This window comes from Sorex araneus, chromosome 2 (assembly GCF_027595985.1).
Source record: "Sorex araneus isolate mSorAra2 chromosome 2, mSorAra2.pri, whole genome shotgun sequence".
In the NCBI taxonomy this organism is placed as follows: domain Eukaryota; kingdom Metazoa; phylum Chordata; class Mammalia; order Eulipotyphla; family Soricidae; genus Sorex; species Sorex araneus.
This window is the reverse complement of record NC_073303.1, coordinates 56,291,931-56,318,931: the sequence shown is the minus strand read 5'-3', so window position 1 is coordinate 56,318,931 and position 27,001 is coordinate 56,291,931. Positions and strand designations below refer to the sequence as shown.

Sequence of the window (27,001 nt, the reverse complement as noted above, 5' to 3'; positions counted from 1 at the left end):
TAACGTTTTGGAGAATTTTAAAGAGAAATTCCCTCAAGGAGTCAGAGTGATAGTACAGGGGTAGGGTGTTCATCTTGCATGTGGCAGACCCAGATTCTATCTCTGGGACCCCATATTATCTCAGAAACTTGCCAGGGTAATTTCTGAGCACAGAGCTAGGAGTAACCCCTGAGCATCACTAGGTGTGATCCAAAAGCCAAAAATTAAATAAAATAAATTCCCTAAAATGTTTTCTGTATAATGCAATTATTGTGATCATGTAATAAAGTTTTCAATTGCCTTTTTCCTTATTAGGACAGTCCTTTCTTCACAGAATCGACATGAATGCGCTCGTGGATACCACTGCATTTTTGGGGAAATTTCTATATTATGGCTTAGAATCTCTAGTTCACACTGCAATTCCCAGGAGAAAAAAGGATGTAACTGGAGAGATTGTACTTATAACAGGAGCTGGAAGCGGACTTGGGAGATCATTGGCCATAAAATTTGCCAAGCTTGGAGCCATTTTAGTTTTATGGGATATTAATGAAGAAGGTAATATGGAAACATGTAGAATGATCAAAGCAAGCGGTGCTCCGAAAGTATTTGCATATAAATGTGACTGCAGTAACAGACAAGAGGTCTACCGTGTGGCTGATCAGGTAAACTGACCAATGTTCTGAATTTCTATGCTCAAGAAAAATACTGTGTGTAGTATGTACTTCTACCAACAGAGGAGAAGAAAATATGATAAACTACCCCCAAGATTTCTGTTTGCCTCTTGTGGTACTTTACAATTCATAACTATGACTTTGCAACTTTAAAAAAGGAGCAAAACAGTACGATGGTAGTCTGATAATGCCCTGAGCTATTGGCCAACAACTTCACTTGGTGACTCATTTGCTGTCAAGAGTCAGCAGAAACCAGGTCTCATTCTGGTTCTGTGGCTCATTGGTTGTGCAATTTTTAGCAAGTGATCACTTAATCTCTCTTCTTTATAAAATAAAATAAATTAAACAATCTTTAAGATCACATCCAGCTATAATTTAACAGTGAATTTTATCATTCTAATCCATGTCTATTATTTTCATGTATTCAGGATAAGAATAAGATGGTCTATAATATCTAACTGCCATTCGGGTCAGCACCTTAGACCTCCTTTCAATGCAATCACTTGCAGAGAATGAGACAGACTAACTGCCCACGGTTTAGGCCCACCTGGGCAGCTGTCATATGGCCGCCCCATCCCAACAGGTGACACTGTGCAAGTTGACAGAGTCATTGCAGCTAGTAACTGTATCAACATTCAATAGATACATGAAAAGCAGAGGCTGGAGTATTTCACAGAGCTGACTAGCAAGCATCGAAAAGATGCTAAAATGTTTATACTCTTCTTTCCTGGGCACATTTCTGCTTGCTCTCCTATCTATTTTATTTTTTCCTGGATGCACATTTGCAAACCCTTTGCATTCTAATACCTGAACCATTATTCCTAAAGGAATAATTCAACCTTGGGTTTTTTTAGTTAGAAGGACAGTTTCCCACAATATAGCACAAAAGCACTTAGCAGATTCCTAAACTAAGTTTCCACAAATCTAGTCTGCTGATATGTATATATTTTAACCTCAGAAAAAATATTAATATATATAATTAAGGTGTGTGTGCATATATACATATACACCTTAATGAGAATCTCCAACAGTTATTGTATAGTACGTGTATGAGTGGTATTAGTGCTCAGATAGTATATGCATCATGTACTTTAACAACAATGATGAATATTTATGCAGTTCTTTAGTTGTATTATTATCTGGGGTGTGATGCAGCCTAAGGTATATCAAACTATTTCTGTTAGAATAGCCAGGTTCACACCCAATATCTAGTTATTAGTATTTATGTGTGCATGCAAGCACATACATTAGACTTGTTACAGCAAAAACTACTTTGGCTAAGAACTTTTAGATGTGAATTCAAATTGAATGTGTATTGCTGTTCTTCTCAAAAGCTGTGGGTCTTTTGGTAAAATCTTAATTTCTCATAACTGCCATTTTCTCACACATAAGCAGGGATTATCCTGGGGCCGGAGCGATAACACAGCGGGTAGGGCGTTTGCCTTGCACGCGGCCGACCCGGGTTCGATCCCCGGCATCCCATATGGTCCCCCAAGCACTGCCAGGAGCAATTCCTGAGTGCAAAGCCAGGAGTAACCCCTGAGCATCGCTGGGTGTGACCCAAAAAGCAAAAAAAAAAAAAAGCAGGGATTATCTTGCTCTTCGGAGCTCTCATAGTAGTAGTGAGAATTTAACCTCATTGCCTAAAGTTCCACTTGACTCAGATATGCCCAAAGCCAAGATCTCAATCAGAAAGAGAGCTCTCTTAGATATGTGAGCAAAGCTCACCAAAGAGCCCATCTTCCCAGCCTCAGGGTCCTCCCCACACCAAACTCATCTAGAGAGTTCCTGCCCACAACGATTTCTTCATTGTGGAATGTTCTTTTATAAAAGAACGTTTTATAACATTCAGTGGAATATTCTTTTATACAACCTAGCCTCTCCAAAATTTTTTCCCTCTGTCTCAGCCTCTCTCCTACGCAAATATCACTCCCTCTGCCCCATATCGCTCAGAGTTATCGAGACTGACTTTCACTGCTTGCCCAACTCCTCTCATAGTCAGATTAGTTGCAGTGCTTCGCCCAGAGAAGTAGGTAGACCAGTTTAGAAGACTAAGTTAAAGGCAGGGCTTCCGTTTAGAAGACTAAGTTAAAAGGCAGGGCTTCCTTAGAAAACAAACAAACAAACAAACAAACAAACTAGGTTGTTGTATCAGCACACAAAGAAATCTTTATCAAGGCCCCCCAGAAGGCTTCCGCTCATTTGTGTAAGTATACATCATACTGCTCATCAAAATTAAGGATTTTGTCTGTTGGTGTCACCTACAAAGCTGTAGTTGGAGACCTAACTGTAAACTGAAAACCAGTCCTCAGAGTATTTCCTGAAACACTTTCCTCTGACAGGACTGGTGGTAGGTCTTGGATTGTGCGAGCAGTCACTTCAGAAGAACAGAGAACTAAAGAAGCTCCCCCGGGAAGCAAACCACTGACCGTGGTTGGCTATAGAAGATCTCTATTCGGGTGGTCTTCATGCAAAGCACTGGTCCGTTTAGAAGACTGTGAAGTGTACCTGCCCCTGAGCTTGTAGATGAATAAAGACCCCTACAGAAGTCATTGTTATACATTCTGTGGCCAAGGGGGACGTTAACTGCCATTTAAAGAAAGACCTTGGGGGTTGGAGCAATAGCACGGCAGGTAGGGCATTTGCCTTGCACACCGCAAACCCGGGTTCGATTCCCAGCATCCCATAGGGTCCCCCGAGCACCGCCAGGAATAATTCCTGAGTGCATCCCCTGTGCATCGCCAAGTGTGACCCAGAAAGCAAAATAAATAAATAAGTAAAAAAGAAAGACCTCAACAGGCAAGCAGGGAGACAGAACCAGTTACCACATGTGGAACATTCCTGGGATTCACAACCAGCCGCAATAAAGAGCATTTGTGAGACAGAAATAGGAGGTAGAGAAAATATGTTTCAATATTAGGTTATCTACACACAATATTAGGTTATCCACACACACATACACACACACACACGCACACACACAAAGAATCAAGGTTTTCAAGTAAAACTGGCCAATCAAAATTTGTTTAGTACAATTGATCTTAAAGCAAAAAAAAAAATGCTGAATTTCTTTATGTGAGATGAAAATTTAATATTTGATTTTAAAAAGAAACGCCATGAACAACCTTTTAAAAAAGATGAAATAAAATATATATGCAAAGGTGAAAGAAATATCAAAGTGAGCCAACTTGCTTGCACTAATATTTGATCCTATTTACCTATCCTCTTTCTGGTAACCAATTAATTTATTTTCTCTAGGTTAAAAGAGATGTTGGCGATGTGACCATCCTCATTAACAATGCTGGAGTGGTGACAGGGAAATTGTTCCTTGATATTCCAGACCACATGATAGAGAAGACATTTTCTGTCAACGTCTTGTCTCATTTCTGGGTATGTTTTCTTTCATTATCCTATTCTTTCGTGCTGAACACGAAAGTTTTCATGTACTTCCCTCAAGCAGCTCTTTCGTTTATAAATATGTTGTTTGTGTCTGTGGACTCTCATCCTATCCAGCTGACATCTAGTCCCACACTCACTTTGTTTTCCTTTCTCTTGCCCTGTTCCAGATTTTCAGGGAAGGTTCCTCTCCTCCATTCTCTCCAGTTCAATCCCAAGACTTAATAAGCTATTCAGAAATCTTCCTACCAAAAACCCAAACCGAACTTGAGAGTCATTCTATAAGGGAAAGTCAAGGGTCCATCTGGGGAACAGGAGTTTTAGAGAGGAGAAGGTCTACTAATAGAGTCAAAGGGGGGGTGGTCATGTGACTAGGCTTCCTAATGAAGAGAGCAATGGCTGGAGGAATAATAATGCCAGGATTTATGGAACTACTTTAAGCACCTTCCTGCTGTGGTGCCACTCTCATTCTCACTTTACAAATAAGCAGATGGACTCAAAGACTCAAATATTTTATAGACTTACCCACGGTCCTGCCACTGTTAAGGCTTGCCTAAGCCCATGGAAGGAATAATTGAGAGGTAGGAGAACTCGAAAGAAGAATAGTTTGTACATTGAAATCCAGTAGTCTTTCCCTCGATACCTGGAGTGTCAGAAAAAGCACTGTCTCGTAGGCCTCTTTGTGCCCTGGGAATATTCCTTAGCACGTTTCAATGAGATACAGTAACCAGCAGTCCTTGATGACTCTGGCTACTTGATCAATAAAGTGCAGTTTCAGAACAGATAACTATATTCTTTCAACTTTTGTATTTTTATTACAAATATTTTCAAACATACAGTAAAATAAGAGAAAATTATACAATAATATTCATTTGCTCGCTCCTTAGCCTAATCATTTTAACTTCCATATTTGGTTTTTGGTTTTTGTTTTTTTTTTTTTGCTTCTAGGAGGGACTTTGTTTTGTTTGTTTTTTCCTTTGTGTTAAGATTATTTTCTCAATTTATTTGCACATTGCAGTTTACAAAGTTGTGAATGATGACTTGTGATAAGGCATTCAATATTCCAACACCAATCTCACCCCCTGTCACTTTCCCTCCATCACTGTCTCCATTTTCCAACAACACCCCAAACCTGCCTCCCAGAGCAGGCCCACAATAATTTATTTTATATTGCTTGCTACTACTAAATGACTAATAGAATGATTTTTTAAAACTATTTCCTTCGAAGAAAAATTGTGAAAATTGTTGTATCTCTCCATAGGAGCATTAAGTCCTTGACTGAGGTTTTCCTAAGCTGTTTTTGGAAGTGAAATCCTTCTGTGTTAGTATATTGGTTAGTCAAGACTAATTGACTTCTAAGTTGTGTCCCCTTCAATCCGGTGTGCTGCTACTGGGATGTCAGTGTTGAAGAGTTAGGAGATGTCGCCCCCCCCCCCCGCCCCAAATCCAGAATATTCAACTGGGCAGCCTGCGCAGAGGCACAAGAGCAGCTTTGGAGTAGGGGAGTGGCCATTGGGGCTTTGGTAGGCAGGACCTGTCACAACCCCCTCCCAAGAACACCACAAATATCTCAGCCCAGAATAAGTATCTGAGAAATATTTGCAGTAAGTTGATCTCTCCCGAGATTTCTTTATGAGTATCTGGTCCCAAGCTGGTAGATGAGCTTGTTTGGTGGGGACAGTGGGACACGAACATGGTTGACGGGGCTTCTGCATGTGCCCTCCCTGACTCCAAGAAGGTCTGGAGTTTTCAGCCAGAAAAGCCAGTGGACCCGAAAATTTGGGCATATGAGGTTCTCTGTGGTGCTCAGCCGAGAGGCGGGGGAGTCCAGCCCAAGGCACGGCTGTGGCTTTGGGGTCTGGGAGCAGCTGCCCGTGCTTTGGGAGGGGCGGGAGCTGACCCACCCCCCCACTGGGGAAAACTTTGAAACGTGAATCCCAGAAACCATGACATTTCTCCACTAAACATTTCTTTTTTTTTTTTTTGCTTTTTGGGTCACATCTGGCAATGGACAAGGGTCACTCCTGGCTCTGCACTCAGGAATTACCCCTGGCTGTGCTCAGGGGACCATATGGGATGCTGGGAATCGAACCCAGGTCGGCCACGTGCAAGGCAAACGCACTACCCGCTGTGCTATCGCTCCAGCCCCTCTCCACTAAACATTTCTTAAAACATCTATTAAAAATATGAATATTTTGATATAGTTTCAAACCAAGTATCACAACTATTATAACTAATAAGTATTTTTATTAAAATAGTACCTAAAGTCCAATTTGTACTTAGAGCTGATTTATTTAAACCAAGATGCAATTAAGACCAAACTTCTTAATTTACTTAATTACTTCTGGTGCTCTCTTCTTTTTTTTTAATTATTAATTTAATTAATTAATTTAGTTCTGGGATCCCGCAGGGCAGAGCATGGCAAGCTACCTGTGGCGTATTCGATATGCCAAAAACAGTAACAAGAAGTCTCACAATGGAGACTTTACTTGTATCCGCTCGAGCAAATTGATGACCAACGGGACGACAGTGATATAGTGATACAGTTCTGGGGTAGAGGCTACACCCAGCAATGCTCAGGGGTGATTCCTGACTCTGCACTCAGAAATCACTTCTGACAGTAATTGGGCACCATATGGGATATCAGGGATCTATCCTGGGTCAGCCATGTTCAAGACAAGTGCACTACCCACTGTACTATCACACCCCCTTCACTCCTTTAAACGTAATGTTCAACAAACTTGCTTAGTTTGCATCATTTTTAAAGAAATATTGCTTTGTTACATTACACGAGGGCTGGAGCAATAGCACAGAGGTTGGGCGTTCGCCTTTCATGTGGCCGACTCAAGTTCGATTCCTCCGCCCCTCTCGGAGAGCCCGGCAAGCTACCGAGAGTATCGAGCCCGCACGGCAGAGCCTGGCAAGCTACCCGTGCGTATTGGATATGCCAAAAACAGTAACAATAAGTCTCTCAATGAGAGACATTACTGGTGCCCGCTCGAACAAATCAATGAGCAACGGGATGACAGTGACATTACATATTTCAGGTGTTTACACAGAAATTTAGTGTCACTTGCTCAGTATTCCATATTAAAGTTCCTACTGAAAATCCAGTTCTCTCCTCCATCTTATATTTGTTCCCTTTGGCCCTATTATCCTCTTTCTGCCTTCCTTCCTGGTAACCAATCAATTGATTCATCTTACAGCCCAAAAGCTTATTTTTGTTTTATTTAGTTCATCTAGATTTTTTTTTCTATGAATGAAATATATGTTTGTCTTTCTCCATCTGGCTTATGTCACTGGGCATATTATCCTCTAGATTCAACCATGGACTGGAGCAATAGCACAGAGGGTAGGGCGTTTGCCTTGCACGCAGTCAACCCGGGTTCGATTCCTCCATCCCTCTCGGAGAGCCTGGCAAGCTACCGAGAGTCTCCCGCCCACACAGCAGAGCCTGGCAAGCTACCTGTGGCATATTCAATATAACAAAAACAGTAACAAGTCTCACAATGGAGATATTACTGGTGCCCGCTCAAGCAAATCAATGAACAACTGGATGACAGTGCTACAGATTCAACCCTGTTGTTGCAGGCCTAAAATGTAGGGAGCAGCTGGAGCAAATGCTTTGTATGCCGGATGTCTGAGTTCAGTTCATCACCTGCTTCCCTACGCACTGCAAGCTACAAGCACAGGGCCAAGAACCAGTACTTAAGCACTGCCAGGTGTGGACACCAAACCAAAAAAATCAAAAATTATTTAGGGGCTGGAGAGATAGTACAGCTGGGAAGGCATTTACTTGCCTTGCATGTAGCAGATCCAGTTCTACCCCTGTCACCCCATGTGAACCCCTTCAGGAGTGATCCCTGAATACAGAGCCAGGAATATACCTGAGCACAACTAGGTTTGACCCCAAAACCAAACCAAAGAAAACCACGTTGCTGCAAGTGCCAGGATTTTTAAATAGCCAACTAGTGTTCCACGTTTGTAGATGTACCATATTTTCTTATCCATTTATTCATTTATAGGCATATGGGGTGTTTCTGGTTTTTGGCTATTGTAAATAATATTGCAGACACTTGGAGGTGCATATATAGTTTCAAATTAGCACCTTCTTATTTTGGAACAGAATCCAGAAGTAGAATCAGGGGGTTGCCTGGAATTTCTACTTTTAATGTTTGCAGGGCTGGGTACTTGTGTCACACTTGGCAGAGCCCAGGGCCTTCTCCCAGCTCATTTCTTATGGGTTGTCCCAGAAGTGCTCAGGGAACTGGATTGCTGGGGCTTGAACCTCAGCCTTCAGCACACAACACACGTGTTCCGGCACTTTGAGTTTTCTTCCTGGTCCATCCACTTTTAAATTTTCCAAAATATCGCTATACTGCTCTTCCTAAATGGCTGCGCCAGTTTATATTGATGACAACGGTATAAGAGGGAGCTTTTTATTATTATTGCTACCACTTCCGTTTTTCCACTCATGAAAGATGGGATGTTTGGTACGTAGTTCTCCTAAGAATATGCCCACTTCTACTAGATTGTCCCGTATGTTGCCATACAACTGTTAGTCATACTCTTTTGTAGTCCTTTGTATTTCTGTAGTGTCTGTTGTAATGTTCTTTTGTTTAATTTCATTTATTTCTATTTTCTCTCTTTGTGAGTCTGGTTAAAGTTTTGTCTATTTTGTTAATTTTTTCAAAGAACCAGCAATAGAATTCATTGAACTTTCAAATTGTAGTTTTTAACTTATTTTGCTAATTTCTGCTCCAATTTTTATTATTTTTTAACTTAATGACTTTTGGCTTTTCTTTTTCTAGCTCCTTTAGTGTGACCGTATTTATTTGTGATTCTTCTTATTTCCTAATCTATATCTTCATTACAATTAACTTCCTCCTTATACTGATTTTCTATGTGCATAGGTTCTTTTTTTTTCTATGTGCATAGGTTCTGATAAGAACTTCATATCCTAGGTTCTGATAAATCATATCTCCATTTTTATTCAAGCCCAGATTTGATTTCTCCATTGATTCACTACGCTATCTGTAGCATATTGCTTATTAACCACATATTTGTGGTCTTTCCTCTTTTTTTCTTTTGGCTAATATTTTTTAGTTTTATAACATCATGATGCAAAATGCTGCTTGCTATGATTTCAGTCTTTATAAATTAATAGAGATTAATCCAATGTCCCAACGTTTGGACACTTCTTGAGAATATTCTGTGAGTACTTGAGAATATGAATTCTGAAGTCCATCTTGTCTTTGTTTTAATTTAAGACTTTAATTTCCTTGGTGATTTTCTAGCTGGATGATCTGTAAATGCTGTAAGAGGGATAGTAAAGTCACCTACTGCTGTCGTGTTGCTGCCAATGCCGGGTCTGTTACTTTCGGTTTGCTTTATATATTTTAGTGCTGCTACATTGAGTATAAATATATTATTAATTATACTACAGTTATTTTGTGTCATTATTTTATAATTATGTATCATTATTTTATAATGCTCATCTTTGTCTTGCTCTTTTTTGGCTGAAACATATTTTCTTTTATATAGCAGCTCTTACATTTTTAAACTTTCCACTGGATTTGAGTACTATGTTTATCTTTACATGTGGATTTCCTGCAAAAAAACTATATATATTTGGGTTTTTCTCTGTGATCTATCAGACCACTCTATTCCTTTTGGTTGGTGACTTTACCTCCTTTACATTAGGGGTTATTGTTTATAGATCAGAACTTGCTTCTGCCTTTTTATCTTTTTCTATGATTCTGTTAATCTATTGTTCACTTTTATGTGGGCTTTCATTCGATCTAGGAGAGCCCCCTTCAAAATTTTTTGTAGGAAATGTCTAGTGCTTGAATGATACTTCAGTTTCTGTGTGAGAGGACTCTATTTCTCACATCAAAAAGAGTCTTTCAGGGTATAGAAAACTTGGCTGGTGATTTTTATCTTTGAGTATTGTGAATACAGTGTTACAGTCTTTCCTACTCTCTAGCTTTCCTGTTGAGAAGCCTCAAGGGAGTACTGTCATAAATTACCCGATTTTGTTGCCTTAGCTTCCTTTAATATACTTTCCTTGTCTTGAACGCTTAACAGTTTTAATCATAATAGTTTCATGTATCTTGGTGCAGGTATCTTGCATTTAAGTAGCCAACTGTTGTTTTTGTTGTTTGTTTTTTGGTGTGTGGCCTTGTATATCCAGTTCATTCCCCACATTTGAAAAGGTTTCTGCTATTGTTTCTTTAATTAGTGTTTCAGTTCAACTTTTCTCTTTTTTCTTGCCTTCTGGGATACTGTTATTTGTACATTGTCTTCCTTAACGGAGTCATGCAGTTCTAATAGTGATTCTCCATGTTTTTGTGCATCTTATTTCTCTCTTCTAACACTTGAACAATTTGTAAATTACTCTCTTAGAGCTCACTGATTTGTTCCTCCGCTTGCTCTATCTCTTTCATTAACTGTCTTTCATACTTTTGATCACATTTATTGAAACTATTTGTTGAGATCTCAATTATTGAGTCCTGAATCTGTGCTTTCTTACTTAAAGCTTCCATTTTACCCTCTGTAGTTGAATATGTTTCTAAACTCACTAACTTGGTTTTATGACTTTGGTCATAGCTCTTTGATCATCTTTTTAGGGCTATCTTGTTTCACTTTATTTTCTTTCCTGAGTTCCCTTCCACCTCTCAAGTTTCTCACATCAGCGATTTTGAGCCTTCTTAACTTCCAGTACAAGCTTCCGGTCTTCTCAGTTGAATTCTCATCAAGACTCAAATTGCCATTGATTATATTTTTTCCCTCCTCCCAATATACTACTTTAAATTTTCGAGAGTCAGCATTTGATTTGGGCGTGTTTGGGTGTGTTTTGTTTTGCCCCTCTGGATCTGCCGTTTAAAGGGGCGAACTACTCTAACTTTTCCAGCAGGTGGGGCTGTGGCTCTATTTTTATTTTGTCCTTAACTTCTTTATAGCCTCAATGGCTTCAATGACTCCTGAGACCTGTATTTGCAGCTGCTTTCCAGGAGGGTGGAGAAAGGAATACGAGGGTCCTGCTGAGTGAGGAGATTCTATTTTTATTTTATTTTATTTTATTTTATTTTATTTTATTTTATTTTATTTTATTTTATTTTGCTTTTTCGGTCACACCCAGCGATGCACAGGGGTTACTCCTGGTTCTGCACTCAGGAATTACTCCTGGCGGTGCTCGGGGGACCATATGGGATGCTGGGAATCGAATCCGGGTCAGCTGCGTACAAAGCAAACGCCCTCCCTGCTGTGCTATCGCTCCAGCCCCAGAGATTCTTGTCTGTGACACCAGTGGTACCGAGTCCCTTAGCTGAGCCTACACTGTCTGCTGTGGATGAGAGCGTGTCAGCAGTCCCCAGGGGCCAGGGAAGTGCAGTCTATCTGGGTTTTGTCCCCTTGCCGGGGTTCTAGCCTCAGTCTAGCACTCAGCCACGCTCCCTGGCCTTGACTTGAAACGGTGTGTTCTTCCATAGCCCCTTCTCTCGCCCCTCCGTAGGGCCCCCGGCGGAGCTTGCAACTCTGTCATCTGTGTCCTCTACCCGGGATCACGGACCCTCGTTATTCGCTTCTGTCCAAGGAAGTACTCACGAATTTCTGCTTATCCTTGATTAACCTCCGTGTAGGTTTCTAGGGTGCCCAGGGAGCTTCGACCTCACTCCAAGCTGTGGGGCACTCTCTGTGGCCTGTACTTGTAACTTAATTTTACTGCAGCGATAGCTCAGCGGGTAGGGTATTTGCCTTGCACGCAGCCAACCTGGGTTTGATTCCTCTGTCCCTCTCGGAAAGCCCGGCAAGCTACCGAGAGTATCCCACCCGCACGACAGAGCCTGGCAAGCTCCCCATGGCGTATTCGATATGCCCAAAACAGTAACAATAACGGGTCTCATTCCCCTGACCCTGAAAGAAGCCTCCAATCATTGGGAAAGATGAGTAAGGAGAAGCTGCTAAAATCTCGGGGCTGGGACAAATGGAGACATTATTGGCACCTGCTCAAGTAAACTGATGAACAACGGGATGACAGTGATACAGTGATATTATTATTATTATTATTATGTATTATTATGTATTAATATGTATGTATCAGTGAGACTATCCCGCCCGCACAGCAGAGCCTGGCAAGCTACCCCTGGCATACTCGATATGTCTGATATGTCAAAAACAGTAACAACGACAGTCCTCATTCTTCCCTGATCCTGAATGAGCCCCCAATTCACCACCGGGCTACACTAGCACGTGACAGGGACGAATGGAGACATTACTGGGGCCCACTCGAGCAAATCAATGAACAATGGGATGGCAGTGACAGTGATGACAGTGATTTTTTGGAATGAGCTTCTATTCCAGGAGAACGTCACTGCGGTTTGAGTATGCATAGCTTCCTCAACTGAGGATTAGAAATCAGTCAAGAAGAAAAGGACTTTTTCATATGATTATCAAAAAGTAAAACATTGATAGTATTTAAATTTATCTTACTGATTCCGTACTCTAGTCTAAATAAGTAATTCTCTTCTGCCTGCTCCTGGTCAGTTCACTTCCACACTGTCAAATGCTCGTGAACTCAGGCGGTCCTGGGGACCTCATTCCATTGTCGATGTGGCCTTAAACACAACCTCACTGTGGCAGTGTTAGCTCGAGGGAGGAGCCTGTACTGGTGGGCTGAGTTTGGGCTCAGTACTGTGCAGCGTGCTTCCCGGGCGCCCTGCTCTGCTATAGCTTTCACAGACACAGTACCTGGCGGGTAGCACCCACAGCCCTCCCGCAAACCAAGAGAGTTCTTAGCGGTCCTATTAATGAAACAGGGAAGGGATCTGGTTAATTTATTTTAAGTGCTCAAAAATATCCATTGTTGAAAGTCAAAACCTCCATTGCAGGGCAGTTAACACATGACCATGCCCTATGTACTCAGCTAATTTTTACAAAAAGAACATAGTGAAATTGCCAGAGATTTTCTCTCCACTCCGCCAGGTAGATAATCTCTGATAAACATTTGTATTGGGGCCAGAGTTATAGGACAATGGGAAGGGTGCTGGCTTGGCCCGTGGCTGACCCAGGCTCAACCCCCAGCACCCCATATATACCACTCAAGTCCGTCAGCAGTGACCCCTGGGCTCAGAGCCAGGACTAAGCCCTGAGTACCACCAGGTGTGGCCCAAAAACCAAAAACAAACAAGCCAAAAACGCACTATATTTGTGTTAATAAATTTAATTTAAAAGGGGGATCTCCCTATTGGACTTTACAGCTGTTCCCCACATATATTGCAGACAAGACCCAAAAGAGCTGGCCAATTATGAAACAGAGATACCAGATAGCCCTCCTAGTTTCCGGGATCCCTCCACTGGAGGGTGTGATGTCAGAGATTATTGTATTATATTCCTCTGGGCTGGAGCAATAGCACAGCACGTAGGGCGTTTGCCTTGCACGTGGCCAACCCCAGTTCAATTCCTCCACCCCTCTCGGAGAGCCCGGCAAGCTACTGAGAGTATCCCGCCTACACGGGAGAGCCTGGCAAGCTACCCATGGCGTATTCAATATGCCAAAAACAGTAACAAGTCTCACAATGGAGACGTTACTGGTGCCCACTCGAGCAAATCAGTACAACAGGATGACAGTGACAGTGACAGATTATTATTATATTTCTATTACAGGAATAGGACTTGGGGCTTTGGTCATCAAAATAATGTCAAAGATGACTATGAATTCAATAATACCATTACATTTTAAAAAACATAGCTGAACAACTACATTGGATATTTTAATAGTCAACACGATGACAGTTGTTTTGTAAATAAACCTAATAGGAAGAAAATAGAATTATCACTGACTTTAAAGCTTTGGGGTGTGACAAATTTTCTATTTATTTTAACATGTCTCTAAAGTGTTTTTCATTTTCGCAATTCAATAGCATGACACAAGTTGCAAAAGAATTCAAAGTATTCTGACAAGGCAAAAGTGTCTGCTCTCTAATCCACTTACACAAAAGTTCTGAACAGCCTCTGAGGGGCTGGAGTGACAGTGCAGAGTAGGGTGCTTGCCTTGCAGGTGGCCGACCTGGCTACTTCCCGAGCACCACACATGGTCCCCTGATGCCCGCCAGGAGTAATCCCTGAGCACAGAGCCAAGAGCACTGCCAGGAGTGGCAAAAAAAGAAAAAGCTTGTAGAAAAATACCTTTTGTTTAAACAGATAATATTCAAAGACCAGTTTTAAGCCACCAGATGCCTCATCTTTAGTATCTTTAGTTATTTTGCCTAATAAAGATACTATGTGTATATTATCTTAATCATTTAAATAAAGCTATATAACAAAATCAGGTTTATCTTTAAGTCATAACTTTAAACTATAATTATCTTATTATGTTAGCAGATTGGGCTGGATCGATAGCACAGTGATGGGGTGTTCGCCTTTCACGCAGCCAACCCGTGTTCGATTCCTCCACCCCTCTCGGAGAGCCCGGCAAGCTACCGAGAGTATGACGCTCGCATGGCAGAGCCTGGCAAGCTACCTGTGGCATATTTGATATGCCAAAAACAATAACAATAAGTCTCACAATGAGGGATATTACTGGTGCCCGCTTGAACAAATCGATGAGCAACGAGATGACAGAGAAAGTGACAGTGACAGTGACAGATGTTAGCGGATAAAATACATGCCACAATTAACTTACCTTTTCAAGTTTTATTTAAAAAAAATCAAAACAGTGGTGGGTAGACTCATACCTTTACTTTATTAATTTTTTTGGATTACACTCAGCAATGCACAGGGTCACTCCTGGATCTGCACTCAGGAATTACCCCTGGCGGTGCTCATATGGGATGCTGGGATTCGAACCCGGGTCGGCCGCGTGCAAGGCAAATGCCCTACCTGCTGTGCTATTGCTCCAGCCCCTGATTTATTAATTTTTAAAAAAATTTTATAGTTGAGGGGCTGGAGTGATAGCACAGCGGGTAGGGCATTTGCCTTGCACGCGGCCGACCCGGGTTCGAATCCCAGCATCCCATATGGTCCCCCGAGCACCACCAGGAGTAATTCCTGAGTGCATGAGCCAGGAGTGACCCCTGTGCATCGCCGGGTGTGACCCAAAAAGAAAAAAAAAATTTATAGTTGACCAAGGATTTCTCATGAATAAACCCAACTCGGTACTATCTTAAAATCTACATGGCATTACAGAATAACAGAAACATAGTGATATAAAACATTGTCTAAAAGACAAACATTGGGGCCAGAGAGGGTAGGACACTTTCCTTGTTAGTCGTCAACCTGGGTTTGAGCCCCAGCATGACCATGACATCAAATCCCCCGAGCACTGCCAGGAGTGATCCCTTAGCACAGAGCTCAGAGTAAGTCCTGAATACCACTGAATATGTCTCCTCCCCCACCCACCCCCAAACCCCACCCTGGGTAGTTATATAAACAGTACAGTGGAAAAACTAACTCCCAACAACTGGCAAAAAAGTCTGCAATTCAAAACAGAAATCTTTTATTTGCAATAAAGTCATTATTTGTTGTATAAGTCAATTTAACTGAACATATTCTTGTATTCTTCGTGGCATATCTCTGGCAACAACGATAAATCATCTGATTCATAACAAATGTGAAAAAGGTAGGAAGTTTATTAATTGTGCTTTCCCATGAGGAAAACCAAGTCTTAAAATGCAATAAAATAAAAGCAAGAAAATCTAATGCATGTCTACTTTAGATCCCACGTACGATTAAAAGAATCCGAGAAAACTGGGCCAGGGAGGTGGGTGAGTGCTGAAGTGCCTGCCTGAGACCTGGATTCTATATTCATCACCACAAAAGAAAGGGGAAAAAAGGGAAAAAAGAGAATACACACACACACACACACACACACACACACACACACACACACACACACACACACATACACACACACGTTTAAATCTCAGGAGCTGGAGGGATAGCACAGCAGGTAGGGCGTTTGCCTTGCACGCAGCTGACCATCCCATTAATCACCGATTTCTCGGGCGGGTTCAGTAACCTCTCATTTCGTCCTTTCCCTGAGATCTTAGAAGTCCATCTCAACTTGGCCCTCCTAAGGATGTTGCACTGGGGGCTCTTCAGGGTCAGGGGAATGAGATCCAGCTTGTTACTGGATTTTGCACATGAATACACCATGGGAAGCTTGCAAGGCTGTCCCATGTGGGCAGGAAACTCTCAGAAGATTGCCAATTTCTCCCAGAGGGAGAAGAAGGCTAAAGATAATAATAATAATAATAATAATAATAATAATAATAATAATAATAATAATAATAATAATCTCAAATAGATTTTGTTAGCTGACAGGTTTACCTCAGTACAATGTAAACTTGAATCCATATGTAATACTCTATTGAGGTCCCTGTTAAAAAAAATTTATTATATATTTTGGGCAGGGCAGGGAGTGGTGCAACCACACACAGAGATGCTCAGTGGTACCTCCTGGCTCTGCACTTAAGAATCATCCTTACCAGTGCTTGGGGACCATATGGGATGTTGGGGATCAAACCAGGGTCAACCGCGTGCAAGGCAAGCATCTTACCCTCTGCACTATAGCTCCCGTGGTCAGTATACATTTTTATGGACTAACTGCTCACTCACCCTTTATTTGTAATTTTTTCGCTGGTAAATGTAGAGAAAAAACAATGCACAGGTCTGTGTGATTAGTTTATCTTCTCGAATATCCCTTAAAAGCTCTCTACAACGCTGAATGCCTCCGCACAAACAGACCCTTGAACTACCTAGTCATTCCCCCCCCCTTAAAGGAAAACTAGCCTCAATTGGAAACACAGGAAACTTGTAGCAACTTTGGCCTCAGTCTAAAAGCAAATACATAAACAGACACATTTGAGGGAAAAGAAAAACAGCTTGTGGAGAAGGAGCCCTGTTTGGGGAGGCAGAAATGGAAAAGTACCTGAGAGAACCAGAGAAGGCAGCTGGGACTTTTTCCTGGTGGGGGAACATTGAATTCATATCTCACTGGAGGATGAATGAGCAAATTTTACCAAAATAACCTAGAATATACCTAAGGCACGGTAAATTATTTCAACACTCTTTATTTAGAACAGCATGTTTTCCTTGCATTGAAATTCACCTTTCCTCTGGCAGTTTTTCCCATGTAGTAAATCTCATGGAGTGGAGAATTTTGTTTGTGGTCAAACTAGAAAGGTGAGGATAATTTTAAAATTTTAATTGTTGAAAACCTACAAGGAAAAGAGCGGTATACTGGGAAAACTGGGTTTTAAAATTTTTAGCAAACTATAAATGTGGAATGTTGGTTTAATTTCATGTTATAGTTTAGTGGAAATGAAAAAAGAGTCAAATAGTATCTTTTATTTCGTGTTTGTTTGCTTTTGTTTGGGGGCCACATCCAGTAGTGCTCAGAATTTACTCCTGGCTCTGTGCTCAGGGATCACTCCTAGCGGGCTAAGGAGACTGTATGTGGTGCCAGGGATTGAACCCGGGTGGGCTGAGTATAAGGAAAGTGCCCTACCCTCTGCATTTTCTCTTTGGCCTATTTTTTTTTTAATTTCTAAAGAGACAATAAACTATGAGACTTTGCGGCCAGGAATATAGCTCAAGGCCTAATGTACATGCGATGCTGGAGGTCCCGCTAATACCCCCAGCACCACATGGTCCCTGGAGTACCCTGGGAGCAATCTCCAAGCATCATGGTACAAGTAACCCTGGCACATTCCTGATGTAGCCCCAAAACTGCAACAGAAAACCCTTGAGAATGGTTCCTATGAGTATCTATGACTATGTTGTGTGCCACAGTTTAATACATTGTAAATAGGAAGTACTTGTTAAATGAAAACAATTAGTTACATGAATCACTTGAGAAAATAATAAAAGACTAAAAATTTTAAAACAATGTGTTTATATTTACAGACTTACAAGGCCTTTCTTCCTGCCATGATTAAAGCTAACCATGGTCACTTGGTCTGTATTTCAAGTGCAGCAGGAAATGTTGGTACTAGTACATTATCAGGTGAGTATTTTGTTTCGTTTACATTTGTGTTTACTTTTGTATTCCCATATCCATGAAATTCAATAAGTAGGATTCCTCCAAGGAGAAAGTGATCGAGGAGTCTATCCTGTTTAAAATAGTATCCAAAAACATCAGGTATCTAGGAGTCAGTTTAACAAAGACATGGAGATTACTTTAAGTCACTAAAGAAAGAGGTAGAAGAAGCACTTAGGAAATGGGAAAATATTCCATGCTCATGGATTGGAAGAATCAGAACTATTAAAATGACCGTTCTACCTAAGCTATTATTCAATGCAATGCCTATCCAAATTCAGATGACATGCTTTTAGGATCAGAAAAGTCAATAACAGAGTTTGTATGAAATCAGAGAAGACCACGTATAGCGAAGGCCATACTGAAAAATAAGAAATTGGGAGGCATTTCATTACCTAATTTAGAACTGTGTTATAAAGCTGTAGTGATCAAAATTGCATGGTACTGGAATAAAGATAGGCCCTCTGATCAATGGGTCAGAACCAAATACCCAATGACAAACCCCATAGATATATTAACTTTCTATAAGAGAGCTGAGGCATGGAGTGGAATAATGAGAGTCTTCAACGAATAGTGCTCTTCTTTTGAAAAAACTAAAAGAAGAATGTGCTTATTGGTTCATTTGTCTTCTTAAGATGAGAGAAACTGAAATAATTTATATCTTGGTCAATGTGGGAATATAGGAGTATATCATGTAGCTAGTATATAGAATTATAGCTACATGAATTATTATTGTTTATTAAATCACTGTGAATTACAAAGTTACAGGGTCGTTGTGATTGATTCCAGGCATACAATGTTCCAGCACCAATCCCTTCCCCAGTGTCTGTGCCCCTCCACCAATGTCCCAAATTTCCCTCCTGCCCTCTCAGCCTGTCTCTATGGCGACACTTTTTTTCTTCTTTCTCTTTTTCTTCTTTCCCTTTAGGTACTGGGGTTTCCCGTATGCTTGCTGATGGGCTATTATTAGGCATATCACTCTGTCTCCTTTCAGCACCCAGTCCTCCTCAAGAGTGACCTCTTCCCTGCAACATTGTGTTGTGTTCCCTGTCACAGCCTTCCCGACCTTGACCCAAAGCCAGTGGCAAGCTCTTTTACTGAGTACCAGTTCTCATGCTCTTCATTTCTCTTGCCTCTGGGCATCAGTTATCCCCCAGCCGTGTTTCTTTCTATCCCACATATGAGACAGGTCAATCTGTCTTTCCCTCTTCCTCTGAATTATTTCACTCAGCGTGAGTGGATTCACTTGGTGAATAATTTCACTGTCCATAGCAGTAAGTTGTATTACTTCATTTTTTCTTATAGTATAGTAGTATTCTATTGTGTATAGTAGTACAGTAGTATTCTACTGTGTATATGTACCACAGTTTCTTTATCCAATTATCATCTTTTCTTGGACACTTAGGTTGTTTCCAGATTTTAGCTATTGTGCACATGAATTATTTTAATCATTGTTCTTTTTTTTCCCAGAGACAAGCCAGATAAAAGGCAAGGAGGTTCATTCTTAAAAATTAAATTCCAAGAATTTAACTTGTCAAATTTTATTCCTAATATTTCCTCACTTTGTTTCAGATTATTCTGCAAGCAAATTCGCAGCTTTTGGCTTTGCAGAATCCATTTTCCTTGAATTGGCATTGCTATTGAAAAAGGATATTAAAACCACCATTGTTTGTCCATATTTCATCAAAACTGGAATGTTCGCGGGCTGTACATGCAAGTAAGTGAACTCTTACAGCAACTTTGATCTTAAAAAAATATTTTACAATATATGTCGATTAACATGTTTCATTTTTAATTTTTGAAATGTGGGCAGCTCCAACAAAAGCAGCTATTTTTTCCTCTCACTTTGTTTAAATTCCACGGTTTACAAAACTGATCATGATATAGTTGCAGACATTCAATATTCCAGCCCCAATCCCGCCACCAGTGTGACCTTCCCTCAACCATTTTCCACTCCACAAGCCTGTCCCCTTAGCAGGTACAAAATATTTTATATTGTTTCTTAGAACAAAACAATCAATTGGATTATATGAAAGAAAAAGTGCAGTAGAAGAAAATTTGTGAAAATGTTATGCCTCATCATGGTGTTTTAAATAGTTATTGTCTCAGTATTTATTGAGCTATTTGTTGTCAGTTGGGTCTTCTGTGTTATCGTTTTGCTTATTGAGCTCAGTTGGTCTCTATGCGACTTTTCCATCTAATTTGCTCTGCTCCTGCTGGGCTGTCCATATTGTGGAATTTGGAGGTGTTGCAGGGTCCTGCTCCAGTGCTGTAGAATTGGAACGATTCTCAATCGGCCCCACTCCTGAGGAGGCCCTAAAATTTTCAGCCCAGAGACCTGTGTGCCTTGGAGTTTCATCGGCCTGGCTTCTGTTCAGAGACTAGTTGTGAAGTGAAATTGGGCCATTTGTATGGTAAAAGCTTTGGGGAGTAGGCGCAGCGTCTGGGGCTACTGCAAGATGGGCACTTGCATAAGCCAAAAAGGATCCCCGGAGATTTCAGTCCAAAGAAGAAGGAACCTGTGAATTTTATTGGCTTGGTTTGGCATCTCTCCCAAGAGTAGGCATGCAACTGTGAAGCTTGGCCATTGACATGGCAGCAGCTGTGAGGTGTGAGTCTGAGTGTAATTTCTGAGCACAGGTCTCAGCTTCAAAAATATATCCTGGTAAATCTTATCAAAGGTAGGGGCTGGAGCGATAGCACAGTGGGTAGGGCGTTTGCCTTGCACGTGGCTGACCCGGGTTCGATCCCGGCATCCCATATGGTCCCCCAAGCACTGCCAGGAGTAATTCCTGAGTGCAAAGCCAGGAGTAACCCCTGAACATCGCTGGGTGTGACCCAAAAAGAAAAAAAAAACTTATCAAAGGCAGTTCCACTTTATATGAACCTTCAGATGCCAGTTGCAGAAGGATAGACCTAGGCACGGGAGCAATAGTACTGTGGGCGGGGCTCTTGCCTTTCACATGGCCTGCACAGGGACAGTCATGAAAGGTAGAAAACTTTTGAAGGATAAAAGCAGAGAACTTTGTGTTTGCTATCTAACTTTTTCTAACAGCCTCATGCAGCCATATCCTTCTGGGGTCTGAGAGCAGGACAGTTAGTATCACAGAATGAATGTTACTAACGGGAAGGAGTCTGGACAGGTGCCTGTTCAAGGAAGGTGCAATATCTGGTGACACCATGTGAGCTCAGGACCCCTAGGTATGCAAAGGTAAAAACAAATTTTAGAAAAAGAAAGATCAATGATCCATAAACGGTGTGAAATGAAAGAAACAGTGCTGAGTACATTTTATTATTTCAGTCTTAGTGAGTGTACACTGACATTATTAACATCAATCACAATCACAATATCCAGTTAATCACCGATTTCTCGGGCGGGCTCAGTAACCTCTCATTTTGTCCTTTCCCTGAGATCTTAGAAGTCCATCTCGACTCGGCCCTCCTAACAATGTTGCACTGGGGGCTCTTCAGGGTCAGGGGAATGAGATCCAGCTTGTTACTGGATTTTGCATATGAATACACCATGGGAAGCTTGCAAGGCTGTCCCATGGGGGCAGGAAACTCTCAGAAGCTTGCCAGTTTCTCCCAGAGGGAGAAGTAGGCTAAAGATATCTTCTTCTGAGAGCTTGCTTTTAAGTCTCTGGATGTTGGCCGTTGATGGGATTACACATACCTGGGTTCCTCTGCCGGTACCTTCATGCATGAGGCCCTTCCGAACGTGTGGAGAGGGGCCTCCAGCATGGCTGTAGCTAGGTTCTGGTGGTCTCGGCTGCTGGGAGCTCTGCTCAAGGTGGGGAGGGAAGCTGGAACCCATCCCCTCCGAGGGGCCCTGGGGAAGACAGCCAGGCATGCAGGCAAGAGACTCTTTAACATACATAAATATAATATGGATTAATGTATTGATTTTATACACCTATATAGTGCAAAATGAGTAGCACCATAGCATTTGCTAGTGACTCATCCCATCATACAATTATGGCATATTTTATCTGGTCAGAACATTTCCAATCTGGTCTTTCAGTAACATTCAATTATATAAAGCAACAGTAGCTAAGATCTCCAGAATTTATCAAGCCTGTAACTCAGTTTTTTCACCACTTACCTTCCATGTCCTGATTTCCCCCTCACTCCAGCCTCTTGTCACCGCTGCTCGATTACCTTTTTCCTCTGAGTCCGGTGTTTTTAGGTTCCACATTCAGGAGACCATTCAGCATTTATTTCTCTGTTGACTTGTTTCACTTAACATAAAGCTCTTATTCGTCAGTGTTGTTATAAATGACTGACTGTCATGGTTTCTTCTAACTAACTAATATTCCACTGAGTGTATGCACTCTGCATATTCTTTAGTCATTAAAAAAAATGAAAGGAAATTTGAAAAAGAAATTTTCACTTTAATTCTCACCTCATTGACAGATTCAGAGGTATTTTTTCCATTGCTCGCCTATTGTGGAAAATACTGCAGTTGTGGTGGGAGTGAAGGGAATCTCTGTGAGATCTGGTCTTCCTTCCTCCCTCCTACTTTTCCTCCTTCCTCCCTTCCTTCTTTCCTCCCTCACTCACATTCTTCCTCTCTCCCTCCCTCCCTTCCTTCCTTTTTCTTCTTCCTTGCTTCCCTCTTCCCTTCTCTCATTGCGTGAATGACTCACACGCTTGGCAGTGATGCTCACGCACTTTAGTCAAGATTTTAGCACAGAACTTGCAGTGTGCCAGATGGAGCAACTTTTGCCCTTGTTTGCTGTTGTGGTGGCACCAAGGATGGATCATACAGCAGCCATCAGGCTGGAAGTTGGTGTGGGTCGTGTCAGAAAGTCCACCACTGGAATTTCCCTAGACCCCTGAGACTTAAATTCTGTGAGGGTCGGAGGTTTTATTGCCAGAAGCGAGATTTGGGGATCAAAAAGTCATTGTAATTCCATTCTTTTTTTTTAATTTTATTTTTTAATTGAATCATTGTAATTCCATTCTTTTGAGAAACCTTCAAGAGTTTTCCAAACTAGTTATAACATTAACATGCCAACAGGGCACACATCGCCACCAACACTTACTGTCTCTTGCCTTTTTGAGACTAGCCATTCTAGTCAGTGCGAGCTGTTGTCTCTTCTCGGTTTCAGTGGGCACATCCTTCATGACTGCCACTTGCTTAGCCATGCTGAGTGCCTCTTTATAGCTACTAACCACTTGTCTCCTTGGGGAAAATGGGTTATAATTCATTTTGAAACCCTGTGGGCTACTTTCTGAGGAACTCTTTGGAGAATAAAAATGTAAAGTCTACCAACATTCAATCATGGGAAATTAAGATGATTCAATGAGTCAAATGAATTAAAAAAGAATTCTTGAGCATTTCATTCAAGTAATAATTACAATTACATTTTACACATGTCAAAGTTATGCCTTACAGGAGCTTTGTGTATAAGTGCATCCTTTGCTACAGTTGATTTTTAAAGAGGTCATTCTACTTACTTAGGAATAATGGTGTAGCTAAAATATATATTAATAATGCCCAAGAGAGAGTTTTTGTAAGATTTTTCCATTTTACTTCTGAATAGTTTGCCGTTATTTTACTCTGAGATAAAAGAGGAAAAGTTAAAACACTAATAAACCTAAAAGCAATTCCTTCCATATGTACAAATCAACACACAGCAGAAAATCAATAAAAACAAGGAATTCTGCCTGGGAAATTAAATGGTTTTGCACTGGTTCCAATATTGATTAGGAGAGAAAACACAAGGAATTTTCTAGTATGTATGTATTGCTTGAATATTCATAGATATATGTTATAACTCCATGTCTAAAATTCAGTTACTCATAATCAGACGTCAGCCAAAATATCCCATTGTAACAACTTACTGTTGGTTTCATTTCAGGTATCCACTTCTGCTGCCTCTGCTGGAGCAAGAATATGTGGCCCAAATAGTTGTAAATGGCATTTTAGAGGAAAAAGTTTACTTAATAATACCCAAACTTCTGAGTTTTGCATTGGTCCTTAAACAGTAAGTTAATGACATCTTTTTCATTTATATTAGCCCATTGTGGCTAACTCCTTTACCTAAAAAATAGCTTCTTAATGTGAAAATGTTCAAAGGAAGAAATTTAATTTGCAAGGACCAGTTAGTGGGTTATTACTGGCTATGTCTGGTTACTTCAGACACAAAGAAAATTCAGAAACTTTTAGACCTGGCAGTGTACAAATTATTAACTTCAAATAACCCCAATAGTTTTGCTGAATTTTTTCAGTTTAGACTAATGTAGGATTACGTTTTGAGTGTATTCCCAGAAAAACATTAAAGACACTTGTCAAATTCTTTATTTTTTAAAATTATTTTGGTTTGTAGGACACACTTGGAGTATCAGGGCTTACTCCTTGCTCTGCGCTCAGGGATCACTCCTGGTGGGGTTCAGGGAAGCATAGAGGGGCCTGGGGTTTGGAACAGGGTCACCCATACACAAGGAAACCACTTTGCATATTCTATTTCTCAGCAACTCTTCATTTCACACAGTGATGAGCACCTACAGCTTCACACGAAGCCAGGTTATGAGTTCTGACCTGTTTGGGGGTGAATTTGGTACAGACCTAAGTCTACTCTAGAGATAATACAGAACAACTTAATATGCATCGTTTCTGCCATGTCTGGAAACTCTGCAAATATTTTTCAAACATAGATAATCTGTGACCTAAAGACAATAAAGGTTTTTTTTACAGAATTAAACTGTAATCAAAATAAAAGTATCAGAACAAAAGTTTTAATCAGAATTTCCAATCTCAAAAGCATGTTAAACTCTTCCCATCATGATATAACTCAGCCATGTTTAGGTTAGAAGCAGAGTGAAAAACAAACCATTTTGTTAGTAAATTTCAAGCTTTTTCTACTATTTATATCTTCATGTATTTTCTAGCTTTGGGGGTTTGTGTGTGCATTCAACAGATATGTACACAGGAAGTTCGAATATAGCATGTTTGGTTTATTCCTACCTAAAATATGGTTGATGCTTTCCACACAGAACATCCTGCGTTTGATCCTAGGCTGCAAAACAAGACAGAGACAGGCGTCTCTAGCAAGGTCAAGAGCCCTAAGCACACATGCCCCATCATGCCTACGGTCACTTTATACCATCTATCCTCCCTGCTGGGTTAATGTCTCCCACAGGACAGGCCTTTTTTTACCCCTGGTGCTTCCTGCTCTACAATCCATCTGCAGTACAGCAACAGCTACAGAACAAGCACAAAATGAATAGTTGTTAAGCTGAGTTGCACAGAACAAAGTCGGTTTAAGCAGAACTAATGTGAAGCTACGATTCCTCTATCACAGAGATTCTCAAACTTTCAGATCCTATTTGAGTCACCTGGAGAGCTTTGAAAACTCCTGGGGCTGGAGAGATAATAAATTCCTGGCATTTCTGTAATGTTCCTAATACCCTGTGGCCACAGCAATGACATTACATCACAATAGTCTGAGAGCGAGAACCAGGCCTCAGTATCTTTAAGTTCGTTCAGGTGGTTTCAACGTGTATGTGACTTTGAAAGCCACTTATCTATCATCAAATAACTAAAGCGATGGTACTCAGACTGGGAGAACATCAGAAATACCAGGGGGGCTTTTACAACACCTGATGCCTGGAACTTAACCCCAAGAAATTCGGCTTCAAGGTGGTTTATGTTCTAGTTTCTGCTTCCGTTTGTTCACCTACTAAGTAAGGATGCATATGATCTTTCCATGGAATTTAGTGAATGAATTTATGACTGAAATGTGGCATGGCCAGTGGGAATTTCTAGGCTCTCTGGATTTGGACAGTGTTGAACACATGTCAATAGTTTTCTTTTCTTCTTGCCTCTCATTTAGTGATGGGGCACAGCCTGAATCAAAGTCTCTCACACTGTATCAAAAGTAATCTCTGCCCCCAAAGACTACTTGATCCCTCTTAAAAGATTATGATTTTTCCTTCTCTGCTTTCCTTTAGGATAATATCTCCAAAAATGATCATTGCCTTAAGTAAATACCTCGGAATGGATATCTGCATGACCTCTTTCACAGGAAGAATGAATGCAGATCAAGGTCAGCTGGAAACTGAGAGGAAACAACTTTAGCCAATTCCTCGTCCCTGCATTTACCAGCACCCCCTGCCCCGTCAAGCTAAACAAGTAGGACCTAAGAATAGACCATTTGGACTATTTAAAACTCCTTCTAGAGCTAAAGCAGAGTTGACCGAAGATTAAGGAAGCTTTAAAAAGTGCCAACCTCTCCCACAAACTGCCTCTGCCACCATGTAAACTATCTTTACCTGCCTTGTTCCAGAGACTCATAAATAAATCTAGAAGTAGATCAATCAACTAGCCACAAAAACATCTCAGACACCCATAGCTGGCTGAGACACCCAGGGCACTCTTGGAGACTGGGCTGGCACCCATCCAAACAAAGTCCTGGCAGCCACTTGATTCCACACCCCAAAGCCACTGGCACACCTCCAGACAGGCTCCATCGTCTCAAGATTACTGAGCCTCACAGTGAATTGAGCAGGGCCGAAACCTTAGTTACTGAGGTTCCTATGGCTGAAAGTTTCGTGTCTTCTCAGAATTAGGATAAACTACCTCCCACACACATACACTTCCCTGTACTTCTGGAAGCCCAGGCAGTCACACCCACAAACTACCTGAGCTGCCTTGTATACTCAGCAGTGAAAAATTTAATTCCAGCTGGAGAGACCAGTTAAAAACTGTGGATCTCCTAGATCTACAACACTGACAGTCCAGTAGTAACACACCAGATTGGATGAGATGCAATGTAGAAGTCATCCTATCTCAAATAACAAAAACATTAACAGGAAGAAATGGATAAATTCCTATAATCTCCCAGGGCTGAACCAAGAAGATCTGGAATCCCTGAATAGACCTATCACTATCAAGGAAATTGAAATGGTAATC

At 41.1% G+C, this 27,001-nt stretch overlaps 1 protein-coding gene across 1 annotated transcript; it reads left to right on the top strand.

Annotated features, from left to right (window-relative positions):
- The first annotated feature begins 320 nt into the window (after window positions 1-320).
- LOC101552153 (short chain dehydrogenase/reductase family 16C member 5) lies at window positions 321-26,167 on the top strand. The gene is made up of 6 exons (XM_004602531.1): window positions 321-641; window positions 3,909-4,040; window positions 17,952-18,051; window positions 19,657-19,801; window positions 23,949-24,074; window positions 26,041-26,167. The coding sequence occupies exons 1-6, from the start codon at window positions 321-323 to the stop codon at window positions 26,165-26,167; spliced, it is 951 nt and encodes a 316-aa protein (XP_004602588.1).
- Window positions 26,168-27,001: the final 834 nt, after the last annotated feature.